This window comes from Myzus persicae, unplaced genomic scaffold (assembly GCF_001856785.1).
Source record: "Myzus persicae strain clone G006 unplaced genomic scaffold, MPER_G0061.0, whole genome shotgun sequence".
NCBI classification, from domain to species: Eukaryota; Metazoa; Arthropoda; class Insecta; order Hemiptera; family Aphididae; genus Myzus; species Myzus persicae.
This window is the reverse complement of record NW_019104422.1, coordinates 69,701-94,982: the sequence shown is the minus strand read 5'-3', so window position 1 is coordinate 94,982 and position 25,282 is coordinate 69,701. Positions and strand designations below refer to the sequence as shown.

General features: G+C 25.2%; 1 protein-coding gene across 1 annotated transcript in view; it reads right to left on the bottom strand.

The window, feature by feature from the left end:
* LOC111042071 overlaps positions 1-25,282 on the bottom strand; it is a 112,916-nt gene that overhangs the window by 73,610 nt on the left and 14,024 nt on the right. The window contains exon 2 of the mRNA XM_022326562.1: positions 21,789-21,893. Coding sequence (XP_022182254.1) covers positions 21,789-21,893 — 105 coding nt within the window. The remainder of the gene's footprint in view (positions 1-21,788; positions 21,894-25,282) is intronic.

The following is a 25,282-nucleotide window of genomic DNA, read 5'->3' as shown; positions in this document are numbered from 1 at the left end:
TATACAGCACCATTTACTTAGATTATGATCGATAAATTAGTTAAAATAATATAGCAGGTAAGTAGCATAATCCATGGGGTAGAATGAGGGGTCTAAGGGAGATATAAACCTCCCTGGAATGTTGTTTAGCAATCCTCCATAAAGTAAATTTTTTTTTCTTACATATTTAGAATATATGTTCTGTATCAGAAATATAATACTCCATACCTCACCCTCTTTAATTCATCACGCTATGACTATCACACAATCATTATGATACATGCAAAACAAGTTAATTAAAGCTCTATTAGTTATTTTAGTTACTTGAAAAAAAAGTTACATTTATTAATTTAATATTTACTAAAAACTCAACACATTAAATTCAATAGCTTAAGTTAAATCTGGGTATCTAAATTCCTTCATTTTGGAATTTGTACCTACCTAACTTGTGAGTCTAAGATGCATTAGTATGCCGATTATATTCTTAATAGATACTATGGTGGTTTCGAATTTCGATCATTTCCTAATGGGTTATTTAACCGTATTGTTAGAACATAATATATTAAATATAAGTTAAGTTTTATCCTCCAAGGCTTCAAGCTTATATTATTATTAACAATAGGTTAATATCCATTAACAACAAATTGCATAGAGACTAGTTCAATATGTAAACGGTGTTCAACTTACCAAATCTTAATTATATCACTCGAAAGTGTGACATACAGCACATCTAAATATAATATTAACTTACTAGTGTAAACCTGGGTATTTTACTATAGTGCAAGTCATCGAACTAAGCCGATACAAATCGAATTACAATTTACACATGCCATGCCCGTAGTGATACAGAGTATCAAATCCGACACTATCATGACATCTCTGAAATCACGATAAGGTAATATCATATCCCAGACAGCACAAGTTACAATCAATGTAAGTGCATTGAGAACATATATAGTATATACATTATACATATATACACGAGACACATAATAATAATCAGTGGTAGAATAATAATAAACATATACGCCAAGAATAAGGAAAAGGATACAGCACTAAACGATCTCAAGGACTACTTAAACATAAACGGACACCCATAGTATATTATAGTCTATAAATCGTTTACAATATTATATATATATATACACATATACATTTGATCGGTTGACACGTGCTACACACCATTATTTGTGACACTGCGTAGCATATTTCTAAAGGATTATAATTGCTGAGTTATCAATTTATTTGTTCATATTGGATCTTTGATTCTCTTGAACTCATCTCCGATTTACATACATTTTGTGTCCTAATATTCTACTTAATTCGATTCTCTGATTCGCATATTTGTGCAGTTTAATTCTAATACAGTACATACCAAAATTTTTTAACATTAAATTGTCTGTCTACTTATTTTATAACAATTATAATATTATACAAAATTTAAATTTACACATTTTTTATTTCAAATATTCTAGTACAAATGTGTGAGCTGTTAACTGTATTATTAAGGTGAAAATAATTGGATGGTACCTATAATAAATTAATAGTACACGTACTCGATTAAAAATGTAGTGAACAATTGAATATGTAACCAAAATATAACAATTCTATATTATAACTTTAAGTTTACTATTTTGTGTTGAGTACTTGGAATTTAATCCATAATGAAAATGTGATATTAACCTACATTGTTAAGTTAATTTAGGATACATTCAAAAGTGCATTTTTTGTTAACATTCCCCTTTGGCAATTTCTTACATATTATTATACATTGTAAAATATGTTGAAACAACTTCCAAAGTTGGCCATCAAAATATCAATAGGTCACGTCAAAAGTTATGAAAGTTCCCTGATAAAGTAGTTAGAAAATATCTGTAGCCGAAGGTAAATCAATCATTCTGCTTATAATTGAATTATGATGCAACTAAAAGAATAAGATTGGATATAATATTATATTTTTTTTTGCTAAACGTCTTTTAAAACTTTGAAAGTAACCTTCAACCTTCAGATCAATGTAGAACACTAGTCAGCTTAAATTCAAAACATTCATTAATAAGTCCCTAAACATTTTCAATCATTAAAGTACCCTTTTTTATGATCCAACATAATAAGTTTTGTATTAAATATTTTATACTTAATTACAAAAACTATTTCAGGCTAGTAAAGAAAAGAATTTATAATAAAACTGATAAAAATAATTACGAATGTTGTGATCATTTGTTTGATATAGTGTTTCAAATATTATACAATAATTATTTTAAATACTTTTACTTTTTTGATGTATATATATGTATATTAAAATATTAAAATAATTAATACTGTTCAAGATGTTGAGTACAAAATATAATATTGCCATGAATCAATAAAATATAACAATGCAAATGTTAAACACAAACTTCAGCAATCCTTATTAAAATTGAATTTATATCGGAAACAATTATTATGCTAAACTTATGACTTCTAAACTATATATATCGAGGTACATGGTAATCATTTTATCACTGATATCTACTGTATTACAAATTAATTTACTTCAATAACTTTAAATACTTGATAAAACATGTTTCAAACTGAATATATCAAACCTAAGGTATTTACCGAAGTTCTAAGGATTAGAATCTAAGCTTACTGAACCTGACCTAAGCTTGTTAGTATTATAATTTTAACTAAGATCAATATCAGTGTGATAACTTCTTTATTACTCAATTAAAACGTGTTTGAGAGCAATTGCCCACAAATTATATCTCATTTTACTTATCTAGGATAGTCTCAACTCTGAAATACAATAAATGAAATAGACACCTGATTATCTGGAAACTGTTTTAATTTTTTAATTAGTATAAAACGTAGTATACTAAAATTATTTTTTTCCTTTTTATAATGTTTTCTAATTACATAATATTTTTTTTTTAATCAACTATCAATCAATATTGGCTTTTTGTTCACTTTATAAATATAAAAATTATTTATTTCTAAATATTATGTTCTTTAAATTACTACAAACAGTGCATGATTATTTGTAACCAGTGCATTTAATACATTTCCATCCATTTTATTTTACGAATCACGATTTATGAGTGAACATTTCCTTTGAAATGTTGAAAGCTGCTTTTGTTTTGGACAATATTAGCACGCACGGTCAAAAACACGCTGTATGCAGCCAAGTATGGTATAATATTTTACACGACCAGCGAAAGGTTAGAATTAGGTCACTCATTTGCCAAGAGCAAAAAATGTTAATGACAGCTTTTTGAATTTATTTTTGCTATGAACAAACACTATAATACCTAATGCATTCAACTAATTAATGATATAAATAATATTACAATACTGTATGAAACATCGAACAAAATATTATTTTAGCTTGTAAATCAAAATCATTTTATAATATATTAATCAATTTAAAAATGTTTAGTTAAATACCTTTTTTTATTATAATACTATATCAATTTTGTTGAAAAACATAAGTATTTTTTTTAAAAAACATTATGGTTTATTTGTATGATGTAATAAATAATAATAAACGACACAGTTAGATTAAGTAATTTCCATTTTATATTTATTATATAATTTAATTAATTAATTAATTAATTATTTTTTAGCTCAAAATATTATATATGTTTTTTAGGTAACTATTACCATACAGAAATAATATATATCATACCTACATAAATTATTGTTATGTATCGATTTATAAGTCAATACCAGCGTCGAGCGAGGTAGTATATAGAACATATGTAGTATAGGTAAGTAGCTCAATATCAAAGTCTAAATATTTTGTAGAATTTACTGAGCGAAGAAAATAAGAAGGTAATTGTAAAAAGTCCCCCCGAAAAAAAATGAATTAATTACTAGTTTAAAATTTTCTACTAACAAACACCCTTGAAGTTGAAGATTGAAGGTTTTTACTGTTCCTTATGGTGACGTAAGAGACACATACAACGACAAAAAACATTATTGTAAAACCAATACTAAGCTCCACTTAGAATCTAAAATTATAATTCATCAAACAAATAGTAGGTGTTTAAAATATGATAAATGAAAATAAAAACAATTTTTAATGACTTTATCATTATCACCGTTAGTTTCACATTATAAATAATGCTACATAACATCCATCTAACCAATGTAAATGAGTCATGTTAAAAAATAAATTTAAAGTTTGAATTAGTGTAAGAATTAATCAAGCTACTTAATACAACGATAAGTAATTATTACTAGCTATCGTTAAATACATAAAAAAATTAAATTAATACACACATATAAATAATAAAAGGATAACCAAAAAATGTATGTTATAAAATGACAAGTAAATATTATAAAATAACGTCTAACAAAAACACACATAAATAAAATTCAAGAAAGAAACAAATGAAGATTACAATTACACATTCGACCTAATTCTTTCAAGAGATTTATCTTCGCAATAAAGATGTCGGTACTAAATTTTGTTGCTATCTGTTGAATTATTCATTTCAATCAACAGAGAATTCATTAAATGTTTTCAAATAATAACTTTATGACTGAATACTTGAAATATAGATATACAGATATCTATAGATTTATAGAAACAGGAATACATATTTTGCGACAAACTACCCACATAGGTATAATATTAAAAACATATTTTTAAATAATTTAATACATTTTTGTTAAAATAAATATATGATCCGGAGACTAGTTTAAAGTTTTACTGCTTTAAAAATATATTACAATGTACTTAGTTAAGATTCTCACATCAAAACTACAAACACATTCTCAGCATCCATTCCAGGGTCTATCATTTGTTATCAATAATTTTATGAAAATATCATGGAATAATATTGTAACAATGTACCATCCCCAAATCAATAGAAATTAAAAACCGCCTATTTTCACTTTATTTTAGTGAGCCAATAAACAATATACATTTGTTTGTAGTCGAATTGCAACATGAACTCTTAACTATCCCATAATACACACCATAATCTTTAAACTGATTTTAATCATAATCTCCGTAGTTCTTTTTGTACTCGTAATTTCTAATACTATTTTCAGAAATTTTTGACCAATGCTCATAATTCATCATAAACACGTGGTGCAACAAACATCTGACAGTACATTTTATTTTACAATAAAACATTTTATGGACATTTAATCACATAACTTCAATTTTTTGTTAAAAATTTCTTTTACGATACATTTTTTTCTACAGTAATTATTCAATACAATATAAATTAATAATTTAAAACTTTGGTTGAATTAGTTTTTAATCCTTTGTTCGTGGTAAAACAAGGCCATTATAAAAATATCGAATATATATTTATACCAAATAATAATTAAAATGAAAAAAATATTTAAAGCTTAAGCTAGTATCTATTCTTTATTTCAAAATTGTATAATATTTTTTATTTTTTACTGTGAAAACATAACATTTTAAATATTTTAGTAAAATTGAAAAGTTGTGAGACATTATTCGTTATGCAATAATAGAACTATAATGTTATAATATATTCACAGTTTTTAGTTTTTATAAATATTAATTGTTATAGAACTGTTATTTTTAATTATTTTCTTAAATAATGTTATAATATATTCACAGTTTTTAGTTTTTATAAATATTAATTGTTATAGAACTGTTATTTTTAATTATTTTCTTAAATTAAATTGAATTAATTTTAAAGTACAATAATGTTTTACATACAATTCTTGATTTAGATTTATATACAATAACTTAAATAATGAGTTCTGACGGAACAAATTTAATTATAAAATTTAATTTGTATAAAAGGATTTTTATGTTTGGGAGTTTTGAAAGATTTTGTTATAATTTTTTTTAGAAATTAGTATAAATAATATGTTTGTTATTTATGGAATTAATATTATATTTCTCAAAAAAAAATATTGATATAAATACTGTATTGGTTGATAATAAAATAAAATATTACCTGCCCTTATTTTCAGTGTAATGTAAAATAAGTATAAAAAAAATGATATTTCCATAGTTAAAAACTATAGTCACATATTTCCACAAAATCAAGTCCTCTAACTCTCATAAAAGTACCTCGCGAACAAAAAAAACGAATTCCCTGAGTCCCTCCTCAACGACTCTCCTCAATTTTTTCCGGTCATATACCTCTGCTACTCTCGGTTCCATGAGCCGCACATTAATGCACAAAACTCAAATCTTGATTTAGCTATTTTGAAAATTTTCTCTTCGACTTAACCTCTATTATTTGCTCATTTCTACCTGCCATATTAATATACAAATAATCAAGACATTAACTCCTAATCATTTTTATTACTACGCCATTATGCTTAATTACTTTAACTATCACTTATAGTGTTTGTATTTTAATTGTATGTATGAATACAATATTTTAATTTCGAACTGCAATCATTTTTACTGGAAGTTCTAAATATAAAAAAAGTCACGTATTTAATATATTTATAGTTAAAATTATCTAAATGAAATCAGTTAATAATAATATAATCCTTCTCTGATTATAAAGACTATATTTTTTGAAGTTAGATAAGACGTATAGTTATTACAGTTACTTTTGAGAAAACTAGATTTCTTAGTTTCACGGCCTGCAATTGAAGAGGTCGTTCAACTATTTTTTAGTCAGTGCTAAAAATATTTTATTGTTCCTCATAATCAGCCATCAGTTTTTTATTAAGAGGATGTGTTACACGCTTGTGTTATCTCTGTCTTACAAGGGTTCAACAAAGCAAATTTTAAATTATTGTTAACTCATTTTAATTTGTTATTTTTTAAAATTTGAGTGAAATCATCAAACAATTTAAAAATAAAATTATTATCAAGGGAACAACAGAGGCTTTTATTGATATTGTTATTTTTAGGTAAGTTATTATCATTTTAAAATGTACAAAAGTTGTAGTTTCAAAAATTCCATAACTTGCTTTTTAATAAAAAAAATATCAATAAAAGTCCAAGTTTTGCCTTAGATAAAAATCATACATTTAAATTGTATAATGGGTAAATTTAATCTAATTTTAAAAATAACATAATAAAATCGTTTATTGTTAACATAAAATGTGCTATATTGAACGTTTGTAATACGAAGATACCAAATGAGGAGATCAAATTATCTTTGCAAAGGAAATTTATTTAACTAACACCTACAGCTCTACATTTTTGGATTACATCCTCATAGGACTAGTTATGCTTCTATCATTGGTAAAAAAGTTATTCATTCAATAATAAAAAATCACATTATTTCTATAAATATTTTTTTTTGAAATAAGCGATAACAAGCTTCAAAAAGTAGAGTGAACATAATAACTAAACAATTTAATGCTTATGGATTGGAAATATTTTCTTTTAAGTGGTAAACAGTAATTGTATTCGATTTTCTCAATGATATGCTTTCTATGCCTAAAATATCCTAGTTAACCATTGAAAATATGAAAATATTTTAACGAATCGTAATCTAAATTACATGTACTTCAAAACTGATTATATTGAATATAACAAAAAACCTAGGTATAATGCTTAATTCTTTAGAAAAAACTATTAATTTCGAAAGATTTTTCTAATGTTAATCTATTGAATTTGCCTAATCAAAAATATACACCTAAATAAATCTCTATTTCTTTTCAGTTTTTTAATTTTTGTACAGGTACAGCAGTTATTATATAAGTCATGAATATTCACAACTTTAAACTTTTTTCTTATTTAAGATAAGTGTATGTACTTTTATAATTTTCATTTTGACACATTTATGATTATATCCAAAGTTAATCTGGTAAAAAAAACTATATAAAAACAAATAGTATAATAAAACTCTTAGTTTTTTTTTCTTTTATACAGTTCCAAAACAGCTTTAAGCTTTATTAGTATTTAGTTATCGTCAATTTATAAAACAACACACTGTTGCTCGATTAAAAGTCATCAAAAAGTAAAATTAGATATTTCAAACCATGTTAATATTAAATATATGTTTATAACCCCCAGAGGAAAAGCATAATAACTGAACCTCTTATATCGTAATTTCTGGTTTTTATTCTTGATATTATAATTCTTTAATTAAAAACTCATAAATATCAATGCTATTGTTATGAGATCAGTACAATTTATAGACATTTTGAAAAATAGTAGAAACTATGTCTGTTTTTTTTTTGTTTCTATCATCATGTTTTGAACAGAAATAAATGCTTAAACCTTTGAAGTGTGGTTTATACTTTCTCGAGTTGTATTTAGCTAGTAGATCAAGAGATCAAAAGCAGAAAAAAAAAGGAAAAATATAATTGGGGAAAACAAAGTTCTATTTGTCTTTTGAATGTGTCTCATTTACAAAATGTTCTAAAATAAAAATCTAAGTTTCAAGAGCATATTATTTTTAATTCTAAACGGAGTACTTCCATAAACTTGAAAATTTAATAAACTGTTTCTTACAAGCTTAACTTATAGCAGTTAAAATTTCAAAGATATATTAGTATTTACATTTTATTTTTACAGGCATTTGAAGTAAATAAATTGATTTATGATATAACAATTTTAGTTATTTTGTTACGATTCAAAAAATTATATTTGTTAAGAATTAACACTTTTTGGTGTCTATTATTTCGTGTTTTATTACTACATACCACTTAAAAAGGTAAAAATTATGTAAGTACTAACTAATGAATCCTCGAAGATTAATTTTAATGTCTCAAGTGGTACTTAAAATTTAAAAATGTCTTATGGTAAGTAACTTTTGTTATATTTACTGACATATAATCAAAACAATTATAGACACCAGACAGTAACTTATTTGTAATTACCTAGTTCGATAACCAAAGCCCAACATTTCAGACCATATCTTATATTGAAAGGATATTAATAAAAACTTCAAAAGGTCATGTTTTATCGTGTCTAGAAATCACTTTTTCTTCATACAACTCCAGTTCACCGTTGGCACTTGTGCACAATATTAATTAAACAATAAACACTGCCAAGTTCCACCAAAATTCTATGCTAGTAGAGCTGATTAAAGGAACTTCGCTCAACTATTATGAAACCTCTCTCTAACTCTATTGCTGTATCAGACTCCACTTATCCTGCAGGTGTTTTATTATCACTGCACAACTTTTGAACCGAATACTTAATTTAACACTTCACCAAGTGGAAATTACAATGCACATTTATAAGAAAACACAAATATATTCATTTGTAACATTTCCTTAAAAATCATACAATTTTATGATTTCTATTTTTATCTATACGAGTAAGTTATAATTTATTATATTTTTTTATATAGTTACATATGTGTATTTATTAAATATTATAATGTCCATCGTTTTACAAAGTGTGAGTATTGTCACCCTATGTTTTTTTATAAATGCCAACCAACCAAGGTCGTGTTTAAGCAATAAATACATTAATTATTTCAACATAAAATAAAAAGGAAATTAAAATATTCTAGGTTTATACACTGATTAATCTCATAAAATTGAATGTATTTTTTCTAAGATTTTAGTATTTTAGAAAATTCAATATTTTCATGAATAATGTTTTTTTCTTCTAAAGAATTATTATACAACAATTTTGAATGAATGTAATATAAAATTAACTATGTAATGCAATCTAAAATATATTATTTGTGTATTATTGTTATTATTATAACTATTATAACAATTATGAGAGGCAGCAATGATATATATTATCATCAACGATACCTAATTACGATGCTAATTACCTAATTATTATCTAAATTTACTAATAGACTAAGTATATTTTATTTTCATGTCATTTAAATTTGAAATGTTCATAAAAATAGTATTACTATATTCTTTCTACTTAAATGACAATTTCATATGACAAGTCATCAAATATATAACTTTATATTACTTACACTTTAAGTTTTAATAACAAATATCTGTTACTTCTTTTAAGCTTATTCAAATAAAATTGTCAACAATTTTTAAAATAATTAGCATTAGCAATTGAAACTATTTATGTATATATAAATGATCTGCTTTTTAACTGTTGAATTCTGGTTAAGAACTTAGAATAACAAGTTATGAAGATTTTTATAGAAACAAATTATAATTATTGATTACGATTTCTATTTTTTTAAGAATGTACCGAAAAAACCACAATTTTTCAAAATACGACTTTCTATATCAACTTACTGTACTATACTTATATTTATATCACATTGTTTCAACATAAATGCTGCTATTAAAATTAATAATAATCATGCTATTAAAAGTTTTAATTATATAAACTTTTTGTTAATCAATCTATACTTATTACATTTTGGTTTATTTATTTTTTAAATTGATTATTTCGATTCATTACGTACAAACTTTATTGACAATGTAGAAAGTTATTATACGTTATTATCACTTTAATTGCTTAACTAAAACTAAGGTGAGGTCAGGTTTTAAATATTTTGTTAACAAAATGATTTTTTTTAGATTTTAAAACAGAAATATGTGTTAATACATAATATAAGAAAAAAACACTTCGTAGAAAAATTTTTAATGTATTTTAATAGGTGCAGACTATTCACTTCGTTATTTAATAGGTTAGATACTGCAATAGACCTAAAAACAATCTTAATTCAATGACATAACATTACATACCTACCCATTGAAAACCGTTCTGGATGGAGACAAACAGTCAGCCTATACATAATAATATAATGAAATTTTTTAATTTTCTCTTAGTAATGAGGGAAGTACTAATAATATTTGAGAATACCATTGTGTAATGTGTATATATATGGTAAACCTGTTTATCCTACGATTTTTGTTTTTTGAATTCCAACAAAATAACTAAAGTCGTTTTTGTTTTAATGGGTAATAGTAATAAATAATAATACTTAATAGGCCAATTTCATTAAAATTTGAACTTGAAAAACAACTTTTTAGTTTTTCTAAATATATAATTTGAACCTTACAACACATTCATCTTTACACGTTAAAAAACTTAAGCTGTTAACAATTAAGTATAAACTATACATACTAAATTAATACTTAATTTTAGATTCTGAGCGGAGTGATGAATGCATTGAATTTACAATAATGTGTGTATTTTATTTTTTTCTGAGTCTGTCATCACGGTTTGGGGTAGTAGAAGTGCTTCGATTTTTTTCAACAACAACTTTTCTGGTAGGAAAGTGAACCTAGTTGGTGCATTTGGGAAGTCAAAATTTAAAATTTAGAATAGTTTTCAAAAGCAACAGGAAAACAAATGAAATATTAAGAAAAAACCGGAATTTTTACGTAAAATCAGTTTTCGTAAAAATCGATTTTGGTTTTTAATGTAACTCAAACAAAAACGATCGTAGATACATAGATACATGAAGTTTGCACAGAATATTAACATTTCTACATATTAATATAAAAAATAACGATTTTTGTCATTTGTTTGTAATTTGCGGTTGCAATGAAAACATCAAAACTTTACATAAGTTTATATAATATTTTTCCAGTATCACTGATAATTTCAGAATATTATGAATAGTACTAATTAAATTTACCATCTACTTCTACTGTATTAATAATAAGTAATAACAAAATAAAATATTCTAGATAGACATACTGTCATAACGATACATATCATTGAATTCATATTTGATACCGTCCATTACAGCGACTTTCTATACAAATAATTTAAATCAGAGACATCCACTTACCCACCTTTTTAAAAATAATTACTTAAATAAAATAATTTGATGAAGTATAATTTCTTTAATTTGGTGTTTTTATACAAAAATGTATTTTTTATAGTATAATAAGCATACATGCATATTCATTATATTTTATTTGTAGACAAACATATTATTTGGGTTATCAACAATAAAATGTAAGCCGTATTTTACAAACATATTAGAACTAACAATTAATAATTATGTTATGATATTATATTAGTTTTACGTCCAGACTCATAAAAATAATAAATAATTAAACTACGTGTATTTTAGAAGTGAAAGTTTTACAGTTACAAGTGAAAGAGTTTCAAAAGTCACTTAAGACCACGAGATATGATTTTCCTCAGTGGAAAGGTTTAGTCAGTCTTTATTTAGTCGTCTTTAGAAGCTAAGCTGTTTATAGTTCAGACATTCTTTATGATTGTCTGAAATCCAAATGGCCTAGAAAGCTGAACGAATTTTGATTGAGTGTCCGTGCAGTTTAAACCAGTGAAATGCTAACTTTTGCTCTTGACACGTGTGCAGGGTTGATAATATACTTTTTATAATTTTGTCTTTCAAAAGGCAGATAAACCTGGAAACCCATTAATTTTTAATTGGAAGTTCAAACTTGATACATTTAAAGTACATAAAAAATATAAATGTTGATAATGTTATTCACACGTTTTAAATCCATTGTAAACATTTGTTGTAAGTAGAATAATGAACGATGTTGGACATAGAGTTAACTAGATTTCAAAGTTAGAAAGAACTGAACAAATTGAGTCATGACTACCATAGCAGAGTGAAGAAAGTTCTATAAAACTATTTTATAAGGCCTTGTGCCAAGTGGTAAAAAAGTATGAAACACCGTATTATTTCCTTTAAAATAGTTCATAATTTTATGATGAGCTTCCTTGTTAGTCGCCCGGATAGCTAAATTTAATATAGCCAATTTTAAGATAAAGTTGGATGATTTTATCGGGTTTGATAAGTTTCTAAGAAAATAATTGAATACTTAAAGTATCTTTATGTTTATTTCAACAATGTATAAACTGTAGTAGACAATCATAATAGTATTTAAACAAGGGTATAACTGATACAAATATTAGCAAAACCATAATTTTATCTTTACTAAAATGAGTACTTAATGGGTTTTTTTGTCAATTTGACACATACATTATAAATTAAGAAATATTCATTTATTTTTATCATATATGCAGGATTGACAATGTTACTATTTACTTATATACTTATCATATTTTAAGAAATTAATTAAGATGATTTTTTATTAATGTACCATGTTATGTTAGTATATAATTTATTTAAAGTTAGTTTTACCTAGATAACAACAAATTCAACAGAAAATGTTAAAAACGCATATAAACGGTGAATAATTGTTGTACGTTTATCTTCCTAATATTTTCAATATACTAGTGCATTAAAACAAATGCAGAAACATACCTACAGCATTATTTTTTCCTGAAAAAAAAGAACCTATAATATTATATTATAATGGACTTGTTTATTATACTTATATGAATATATGAGTATCAAAACTATAAACATATTGATTGTTATGCCTCTTCTAATAATGAACAGCCAATACCTACACTAAAATGTGTAAATAAATGCATGTAATATGTGTGTCTGTATGTAAAAGTTCCGGACATAGTCTTGCGGGATTTCGGCCCCAAATTATCATCATAAATTTAAATTTATGGCTTACCCAGATACTTTTTTTTTGGTACAAGTTTTTTTTTTTTTACGATACAGTCACTAGAGTTACATAAATTCTCTTGAGAAGCTAGGGAATCCGTGACGTTGGTTAATATTTTTTTTCTGTGAAAAGGGTGGATAAACTACCAAAAAGCAATCTGTTATGAACTGGCTACATTTGTTTCAACCATGCGTAACCAAACTTCATATGTAATAAAAGCTTTTCTGAATCCTTGACATTTCAAATATCATTTAAAAATAATACAATTGTTTTAAATTATTAACTTATAACCCTGAACAAAAATATACCATAACATAATAGAATGTGTAACAACGAAATGTTTTTGTATGCCTATACATCAATGAATAATACACAATATTTGAGTTTGACAAATTCAACATTTAATTGTGAACTGACAAATGTTAAAGTAGAATACGTTTTGAACTATTGTTGGGTTGACTTTATTACTATCAACATAAAAATTATTTTCATAAGTGTATAAGCATCTCAATGTATTTTTCATTTTATGAGTTCGGATATTCCAATGTATTGTTTGGAAGCAGATAAATATAATAATAAACCAAGTCGTAATTATGTATATTTGTAAGATATATGAACATTTGAACATAGCAATCATATTTTTAAACTAAAAAAAAAAATGTGCTCTCGAATATGAATTACATTTTATTATTAGAGATTTATTATCAAATATAACATTTAAGTAATTTCATGCAGAGCAAATATAAAAAATGCATTGCATTAAATTAAATTCAATGATAAATATTTTTAAAATTCTACTATACAATATTTATATTTTTTTTTAAATAATTAGTTTAATAATGCGTTTTACAAACCTACCATAGAGTTTCATTATTTGCTTTTTTACACTAAAATTATTTTAGGTTTCTGTTAAAATATTTTTAGTTATTACTATTATTTATAATCATACGGTATAGTAATTATAATGATAAATATATTAATATAGTAATATACACACAACTATGAGTTAATGAATATCCTAAGATCAATGTCGTAATTATATTTTATAACTCATATATTTGTGTTTACTTTCCAACGTTACTACGATTTTTCATGATTAAACTACATAAGAAACAAAAATTTTAAATAAAGTTAACATATCATATATTATGTAGTGTAAATACTAAGCTATATCTTGACTGTTCGAAAATTTTTTAATAGCCCTCTATTAAATATTTGACCCTTAGTGCAAGAATACTGTGAGTGCAGGTAAAACTTCTCAATAGGCATATCAAGGGTAAGACAGAACTGAAAGGTTGCATAAAAAGATAAAAGTTCTGTAGAAAATACAAACGACGTTAGATTTTTGTGTTTATTTGTGTGGGTTACTATTTTAAATGGCATGCCAATAAATGTTCAGTTCTCTGACACGAGATAAATGGCAAATTTCCCAACGGGTTCTTCAAAGGAAGCGCTGTGTATCTGTGTTAAAAGCTTTTACGCAAAAGGAAAAAAAATGTGACGATACAGATCGAAATAACTGCGAAACGAATAATCGATTTTCTATTAGACAGCTTACACGCCAAACGATAAAGGCTTGTCAATTTTGTGTGTTTTTTTTTGCCGTTCTCGTTCTCTAATATATACTCTTTAGCGTATATCACAATTTTATTGAATATTATACAAGTCAGCACAGCTTTACTGCATTAGTGTTGTCGATTTTCTCTTCAATTTGAATTTCAACGATAAATAGAGATAATAATATAATATTAATGATAATAACAGCTTCTTTGGCAGTGGTTTTCTACCTACATCTTCAATACATGACTATAAATTGTAATTGCTTCATTGTACTCTTATCTTTTCGTGGAGTTTTTCAAACTCAAAACGGCAATATTATTTTACGTTTATCTCACGGCGTCGTATCAAAAACAATACAACGGTGTTCGTGCCGAAACGATTTATTATTCTACGCCACAGCCAGCGGACCATTAGGCTACGACGACTTGCTGGAAAACATCAGTTAATCGCGCGCGACGAGGGTTGAGTGATTGGGTGCCCCTGTGGGTTGAACGGTTTTCCGTGCTCAGTGTAGTTGTCAACTGTATACGATTTCCCACTGTGTCCTGACATTTTTTTAATGGTTTGCCCCCAGTAAATTTGTTTTTTACCATGATCCCACCTTTTTTTATAAATGAATTCTACAAGAGAATTCACCTGTTGCGCGTCTTGAAATTGTGTTGCATCATCGCTGTTAGTTTTTATAATGTTGATGTATTAAACTAAAAATGTGGAACAACCACAATTTTAAAACACAAACAAAGTACAGTATAAGTAGATACAGTTAAATTTGCCTTTTACCCAACATGTAGTCACAAGAAAATATAGTAATAATAAATACAATCTAAAAGAGGGGGAAAATAGACAACAGCCCTGCTGTAGGTGTCGAGTGTATCTCGTAATTGAGTAAGTTACTGCAATGTGTGAGCCAAATTTGTATTTAATGATAAATCATTACATACGAAAAAACTATTCTGAGTGAAGACAGTTTATCAGCCTACATTACTAAGTATATATTATGATATATTTATAGTATTATCAAAGTAATTTATTTTACTATTTCTAATTCAGTAGATTAAATACATTTTTGTCAAAAATATTTCATTTGAAAGTCTCCACAAATATTATTTTTTAATTATAAAATAACTAAAATAGATATTATTTATCTAATCAATTAATTTAATCAACATTTAAATAACAAATGTTAACAAAAAGAAAGTGCATAATATTATTTACCTTTAATATTTTAAAATAGCTTTGATAAAACACTAATGTTATCGACTAAAATAAAAAAAAAGTCAAATGTGTATTAATGGCTCAAAAATAAAAAAGTCAAAATATTTTTGAAATGATCCGATTTATAGTAAATAATCAAATTGTAGAGAAAATTTAAAGCACGATTTAGAATTATGACAAATTTATAAACTCGATTCTATCTAAAACTGGATTTGAGTAAAAATTCACCTTTTTCTCCATTTTTTCCCCCAGGCCCCAATTATAAATTAAAGTAGGCGCTTTGAATTTTTATTTTTGACTTCTTCAAACTACTAAAAAAATTCCCTTTCCTACCAGAAAAAATATTAAAATTGAAAATCCATACGTTTTTACCACTCCGAAAAGTAATGAGACATAAATAACAAATAATATTAACTTATTACTTTTCCACCTAAAAAAAAGGTTAAATACTAAAAACAAAAATTACCAATAGAGTATCAAATATCTACATAAACTAAAGACGTATATTAGCATATCACATAAATAAGACGACAAACTAACACTCGTGCCCGTGATACCTACAATATACGACCCAAGTACAAATAATATGAACAAACAAGGGCTGGTTGAATCATTTTCACATAAACCGAATCAATAAAATATTTACCACATCAATAATTCGCATTGGATTATGCATGTATACATAAACGATTATCATTACAAACTTGAACGGCAAATTAGTCAGCAGGAGGAGTATACGTAAATAAACATAAATGTTCGACTTCATCAGAAATAAACATCCAAATATAATATAATGGTTATTGTAATGTTTATTCAGTTATATTAAAATGATTGTGGATAATTCATAACTCGTAAGTAACATAATACAACGATCAACAAGGCAAAACAGAACCCCTGAAACATTAAATTGGCAAATTAGCTTACCAACTACTAAACTGCAGCAGTAGTAGCACGTCTACTAGCTTATAGTCCATGTAAAAACTAGGACGGTCGACAGCTGTCCGTGAAAGAAAAATGAACCGAAATAGTTCTTGGAAAATGTATATTGATGGATATCTATTAGCTATTATCTATAAGTTAGAAACTATGAACCAACAGGATATTTTATAAAAATATTCCTATTTCCACATTATAACGCATTTGTATACAATTTTCAATCGTTAAAAGACGTTTATGAAACTTATAAGTTCTGAAACTCTTCTTATATTACTCAAAAACCCAATGGCTGACAAAAAAAAAAATATACATTTTAGTACCAGTATGTATAATCCTTACTAGTAACAAGATTGAAAAAGTGTGTTGGTACCTATACGAAACTTTTTGTTGGAAAATTAAAACACGTTTTAAGAGTTTAAAAAATAAAAACATATAGATACACTTATCAATATTTATGTTTAAGATCCTGAATGAAGCTATGAATGTATTATAGTTTTACAACCAAATGGCTTATTTTTTCTTTGTGTTAGTCATCAACTTTTGGCACTGTAAAAATGCTTCTATTTATATTTTTGGGAGAGGTTTCAGGAAAAAAATAAATCTTGTTCATACAATCAGGTAGTCGTCAAGAGTAAAATAATCATGTAAAACTGAAAACAAAATTACGGGAATTTATCTTAACAATCTATAATTAGTTTTTGTAATCCAAAAACGTATATTCAATAGATGTAGATTCTTGAATATTCACCAAAGATATTATTATATAATTAATATCATTTTCCAGACATGTTATAGTTTAAAAAATAATTTGGCTATTTTTGTGATATTTATAGACATATTAATTGTTTGACTTTTTCAAAAAACATAATTAAATTTCCCAAAAATTGTTCTTACAGGAATTAAAATAAAAAAATATATAACATGCCACAGTATATTATAATTAGCATCTGAGTTTAGAATGTTGAGGAAATTGAATATGTAAAAGAAAACTGTTTTGGTTATAATGTCGAAATTCAAAAATATTATTTATTGAGATTTGAAACTTTTCTCCCTTAAATATTGTACGATTATTTTCTATGCACAATGCAATTTTTAAAATATTTGGATTAATTTTAAACTATTTATTTCTCGATCCTATATCTACATAATTTTGTATTCAAATTTAAATTGTTATCAATAATATTATATACTTGATATTATCATATCGTAAAAATAATATTATAGACATGTGATGTTTCTTTCAATCTAAAAATATGTTTCCATGCTTAATAATACTATAGATCCATGATGAAACACACCTTTAGTGGAGTTCGGTGTCTAATATTATTTATAGGTACACATAAATATTTTTTAATAGTAAAGAAGAACAAATGCTTTTAAAATATATTTATAGATATACAAAATACAAACTATACAAATTAACTAAACAAACTAAACCAAACTTACTGGATACATAAAACATAAATTATTCTAGACGAACATTACGATTGACTCGGATCAGTGCAGGATAGATGGTACTACGTGTATGAGAGAGTGTGGAAGAACCAAAACTATCATCTCATTGATATCATATAAAACACTATAGATACCATTTACATTTTAAGCTACTTGAAATCATTCTTACAAAATATTTATTATGACCATTATACATTAATTTATAGTCCTTATTATTATATTTAGCTTAAGATAATAGGTTTGAAATTACATTAAAATCTAAAGCTAAATAAAATAAAATTTTAAATGCTTACACTTTCTCATTGGTATTTATTTTATATTTTCAGCGTATTATTTATTAGACAGTTTGAAAACTGTCAAATTTTAAAATTAAAATAAAGCATAAAAACCAGATTTAAAGTAATAAAATTAATATTTGTGGATTCTGATAATATGATATATAGTTCAAAAATAGATAATGTTATTTTTTTACATTATATATTATTAATTAATTTATAGACCATTTCATTTGATTATAGTTTTTATTATTATTATTATTATTATTATTGAACAAAACGCTTCAACGCAATGGCAACAGTTATTTAATTCATTTTTTTTTTTTAACAATATTTTTTTGATAATTTGCTAAATTAAATAAAGTTATATAATTCTTACATTTTCCGAAAATTTAAAACTTGATTATAATTATTGCTTTATTTATTTACGTTTAATTCAAGACCATAATATTCATAAATATGTGTACAAAATACAAGACTATATTATAATTTAAATTAAAAGTTTTAATTTAAGGCAAATTGAAAATGTTACTGTTGTTGGGCCAGCTTGACATTTTCAAGCACATTTCAACGCCCATGAAACTCTGGACCCAGCTATGTTTAAAAAAAAAAGCGAGAAAAAAAGAGAGGCAGAGAAGGGTGTAAATATTGTCATTGGACAGAAACATTTTCCTGAATCCGGATGTCCGGGGTGGATTTTTTATTTTTCATAATTTCTTTATTATTTTTTTTATTCTATTCTTCACACTATTTTTTAGAACTCCTGTAGCTTCTCGTATCATTCGACTTTATGAATGCCGTGTGTTAATATTTAAATTAAATTCTAAAACGGAATTTTCAGGGAATTCCGGGATCATCCAATTACATTAGTTTGTACGTTGTTACCGGACTGCAGACAAAAGCTCAGTGGTTTTTCCCTTCATTTCTCTGAAACACCGTCATCAATCTTGTTCATCCCCGTTGTCGCGGACTTATGTGCACACAAAAACCACTCCGGGAGCCGTTTTCCGGATGTCCCGACAGAATTTAAGAAATGGGATTATAATGTCATTATTTTCACGCCTTGACGGGCAACAATATTAAAACAAGTGTATGGAATTCTATAAACGTTTCTTTTCCATTTTTTCTCTTTTTCCCCTACTCGCGACTTCATGCGTCGGTATATCCTCCCAATGGCATGGGTTTAATTATACAGCACTGAATTTAATCAGGTTTTCTAACTTTGAAAATGATATGAATAACTGTCTTGCATCAAATTACTTCATCGGAATGAAATGGAAAAAAATATGAATGCATTTAATGTATGACGTATTCTGTTTTAAATTTTTTTTTCAAAACTTGGAAAGTCATTCTGCTATGTAGTAGGTGTCAAATGTGTCTTGTCGTTGTAATGGATGTGTTCATTTTGAATTCAACAATAAATCATTGTATGTGAAAAGTGATTCTGAGCAAATATAGTCTATCGGCATATTTAACTTTACATTTATTTTACTATTTGTTATGTGGTAGTTTAAACTAATTTTTGCCAAATTCTATTTTCGTATTTTATGTATTATATTATATAAGAATTTTAATTTTATTTCATATATTTCATAGTGGTTATTAAATTATAATATATAGACGTTCCATAAAAAGGGGTGAATAGGCATTTGGGGATGTAAGCAGCATAAAATGAATCTAAATATTTTGAAAATTTAATTGTGTAAAGTAAATATTAGGTGTTAATATTTAGTGGTGAAACGTTTCAAGTTCTTTCAAAAAGTATTTTTTAGAAATTCAACCAAATAACTAATATCGTTTTTTTTATTTATGAATATCCGTTTTTTGTAAAATGTTAACTTGAATTATAAATATAAAAATTGTGCATAACTCAAGTATACTAATCATATTTTTTTATAATTTTAGGTTTCTATAAGAAGAACTTTCAGGAACATAAAATGATGTTGTACCACATTTTCAAGTCTTAGCTATTAACATAAAATATCAAAAAAATGTTTTGAATTTTAGATGAATAAGTTAAATGAATAAATATTATTTATACGCGTATAAATAAAAAATACTTAAATATATATTTTTTTTTAAATACATGCACACATTGTTGTAAAACAAAAATATTCATATCTCTTCTCGGGATCTAAAACATAATATTTATTGAACAAACCTATTTTACTAAATTAAGTCACTCATTTCTTAAATTGGTCAAGAATAGTATCATATTTAGAATAGTTTTTAATTTATTATTATTTTAAATCAATGATATAGTAATCATAACAAAATCAATAGGTATGTTTGCATTAGTCTATGTTAACATCGTGAACTATTTACTTTAATAAATTTATTTCAAAAATGTTTTTACTTCTGTTGAAAAAAACAATTTTTTTTAAAAGTATTTTTGAATTTTTATTAAGTTTCTTTTGTTACCAATTGGATAATATAATTGAAAAACTAAAAGTTTCCAAATTTAGGATATTACTATATATGTATTTTTAAGGTGAATTCCTCAACATTTTTTTCATTTCTTTTCTTGCGAAGTCTTTTTTTTCTTTGTATAGGTACACATGATGGAAAATATGTTACTTTTTGATATGGATTTATTGTTTGGGATTTCGATTTATTTTTTATGAATTCCAACTGACATATGAATTGTCTTTTAGTGTTGGTATATATATATATTATATATATATATGTGTGTACATTTCTTTTAAACTTGTTAGTCCATACACAGTATATGAATTGAATAAGGAAATTTAATATAGAGTTTCGATAAAGAAAATAAATAAACCAAATGTTACCACGTTCGAAGTTTATTCAAAAAGAATCTACATGGTCACTCCTAGTATAAAAATTATATAAAATACAAGAGTTAGCAATAACTTTAAAAGCCTGTTTATGGGTTTCTATAGTAAATTATTATCACTTATATTGTATATTTTACAAACTAATAAAAATATATTAAAGTTACATAAGTGTAGACATTCAATAAGTAGGTATCTACATGTAAATTATAACGAATAATGTTTATATTACCTGTGGGTCAAGTTTTAGACGAGAATGGTACTTTTCGTCAACGTAAATTGATCTTTTGTGTACGTGTTGATGTTCAAACAAATAAAATTCATTAAGGCTTCCAATCTGTAACAAAATAGTTTATTTTCTTAACAATGAGTTTTATAGAGTTTTTAAATAATATATGGCACACTTTCTTTAGAGGACATTTTACCCATGTGTAGGTTTACTAACCAATAGCTAGCAAATTTTGATTTATATTTAAATGTTATATCAAGATACTCGTAATATAAGTATTTTAATGTTTACTATAAATGTATTGTATTCTAAAATGTGCATAGTTTTATTTAAAATTTAATTTTCAAAAAAATCAAATGTACAATAATATTATATTTATCGAGTGCATAAATTGGACAAAAATATAAGAGCATGCAAACATTTAAAAAAAAAAGTACATACTTGAAGATTTAAATGTCTCATTGATTTTGATATAGAAAAAAGAAAGGGTATCCTAAAATATTATTTTTAAACAATAGAGACTCCAAGGTAGCTACTCAATTTAAGTACTACTGTAAGCTATATAATTATAGATCAATTCACTCTAATATTAAAAATAATAGAGTTAAAGGGATTATTCTGAACGTAAAATGTATTGTTTAAAGAAAGTCGGAGACAACACATGTGGGTATAACTACGGCTCTTCAGTCTGAACATAAATATACTTATTAGAATTTTAATTTTAATCGTTCTTAAAATAAATAAAAGAACGCTCTAACATAATGCTTAAGATGAATAGATGATCTTCAATAAAGTAATTATAGACACGACGTTTTAATTTGTCTAGTTCTGAGGATATTTTAATTTCAATTAGCTAGTACACAACGTTGGTATCTGTTGGCTTAAGTTTTTCAGTTCATATAATATCTATATCTAAATTTAACTGTATTTATTTAAATAAATTTAACGTACGAAGATTGCTTAAGAAAACAATAATTATACACTAACTACATTAATATAAGTTAATTGGTTGAACTTGTTAAAGTTTTATATTAATAACTAACTGATCTTACATGGTGCTACCAGTGACAAATTTAAATCTGGTGGAATCGCCCTCTATATAATTCCATTAAATGTTAACTTCACAGGTTTTAGCTCAGATATTAAGGTTGTTTTGATCAAATATAAAATACAGTTCTAAAATATTATGCAATTTTAATAACTATTTAATTTTAGGTAGTAAAAAATGGCCACTACAATATACAAAACAACAAAATATTAGTTTTTTTGGGCCAAAAATCCTTGCAGAGCTACTCTTTAAAATTCAAAATAAAATAGTTGCAATAAGCCCATATCGTAGGCTAACCGATGTATTACATTTCAGAACCATGCGTGTGATGTATTTTTATGTTGATCACTTACACACACACGCAAACATTGGCTTTTATTAATATAGAAGATAATTTATTATACATTAAATTAAACAATATTCGATATTACATTATTACATTTAAAAAAATAACTGAGTAAACGACATTTTACTAGAGCATTCATGATTTTTTTTACAAGACTCACGTGTAATATAAGTACTTGCTGGTTTGAGCGGATAAAGGTGTTAACTGTTAAGTAATATTTTTAAAAAACTTCAGGTCTTTATCCATGTAACGTGAAAACAAGCATATGAATTTTTATCAATTTATTGTGTACCACTGTACCAAATATATCAACATTTTCACCAGACACTACCTTTCAAGCTAATAACCATAACCAAAGGTAGTGACAGTCACAGAAATAAATAAAAATCACATCATTGCGTAATATCAACGCATTCATCGCTCCGCTCAGAATCTGAATTGATTATCAACATCCAACTATCAATAAACTACTCATAAACTAATGAAGTATTTTGCTGCTCAATAAGTACCTATTCTTCAAAATCAAATAATAAATATTTTTAAATAATTAACTTTCACCCTAAGATTATAAAATGGATTGTTTTAATATTTTCCTTCTGTTACAATTTCCATTACACATAGTACTTAATAAATATAGTATTAATATTTTAACATTTTACTAGTAAATATTTAAACTGTACCTACTTCAAAATATACACAATTATTATAATATAATAGACACGTAAGCTTTAATTCTGAAATATTGATCTTGAATATCGTCGATCATTGTCAAAAACCAAATCAGTGACAAACAAACTTTTTGCAATTTAGATTTTCACAATATACTTTTGGTATCAGAAACAAAATATATGACCTAAGTGTAAACTTTTTTCATTTTCGGATTTAGAACCGTAACGCATACATTACATATTTACATAAGGCTATTACATAAGCTTATCATGAAATTCTCATATCCCATTGACTATGTCAATGTATTTTGAGAAATTAATAGGTACCAAAAACCTGATTGGATTTTGAAGCCAAGTTTTATCTCACTTATATCACCTGAGCGCGAATATATTGTTACATTATAGTCATATTATTAACTGTATAACTTTAACATAAGCAATAATCAAAAATTAATAAATATTGCAAAGTAATATATACTACTATAAATTACTATAATTAATATAGTATTTGTTTACAACATTTCTTTCTATAACTTATGTAAAAATACTAACGTTCAAAAAATAATCATTTGAGTAATAGGTAATAGTTTCAATTTTTTTAAGAAATTTAGTGAAAAAGAGTTTTGGCGAATGTTTTTTTCAGCGGTGTATCAATCAATTTAATAGCCAAAGTAAAATCGTATAATATAGTTATACAAGAATGCCAACATCAACAACTATTTTTCTTGAAAGTTCAAATCATCTACATATAAGTAAAGCATCAAACAATCAAACTCACTACCTAATTGATATTCAATTTTTTTTTCACAATTTAACTTTTTTTTTTTTTTTTTTATTCTTTGAAAATGTTTCAGCATACCAGGTGCTATTACAAATATATTTACAATTATTATTTAACCTTTACATTTGAATGGCTGATAGTAATGATATAATATTTTAGTTCTTGGTAGACTTATTTTAAATACTCAAGTTAAATACAACAAAATAAAATTGCTGTTTTATTAAATTTGAGATTTATAAGCCTTCGATTATAAACCTGAACAATGTCTTTACTTTTAACATTTTATTGATTTATTTTTGTTATTTTAATTTTATAGTAAATGTAGGTTTTTAATTTACAAATACAATTTAAAATAAAACATCTCTGTTAAATTTGATATTGTTTATAGAAACAACGTTCTTAAAATATAATTAAAATAACATCATTTTATTATTTAGGAATTCAAACAGCAGTTGAGAACACAAAATATTTTCAAAATTTACTTTTAATATCCACGTCAGTTGAATCCAATAAAAGTGTAATTTCATTACATCTCAGTCCAAAAGCATTGTCTTTTGGTACCCAAGGGAGAAAAGAAAAATAATGATATAAAATAAAAACTACTTTGAAAATTTCACACGAATAAATATTAGTCTCCTTCTTACTAATATAATA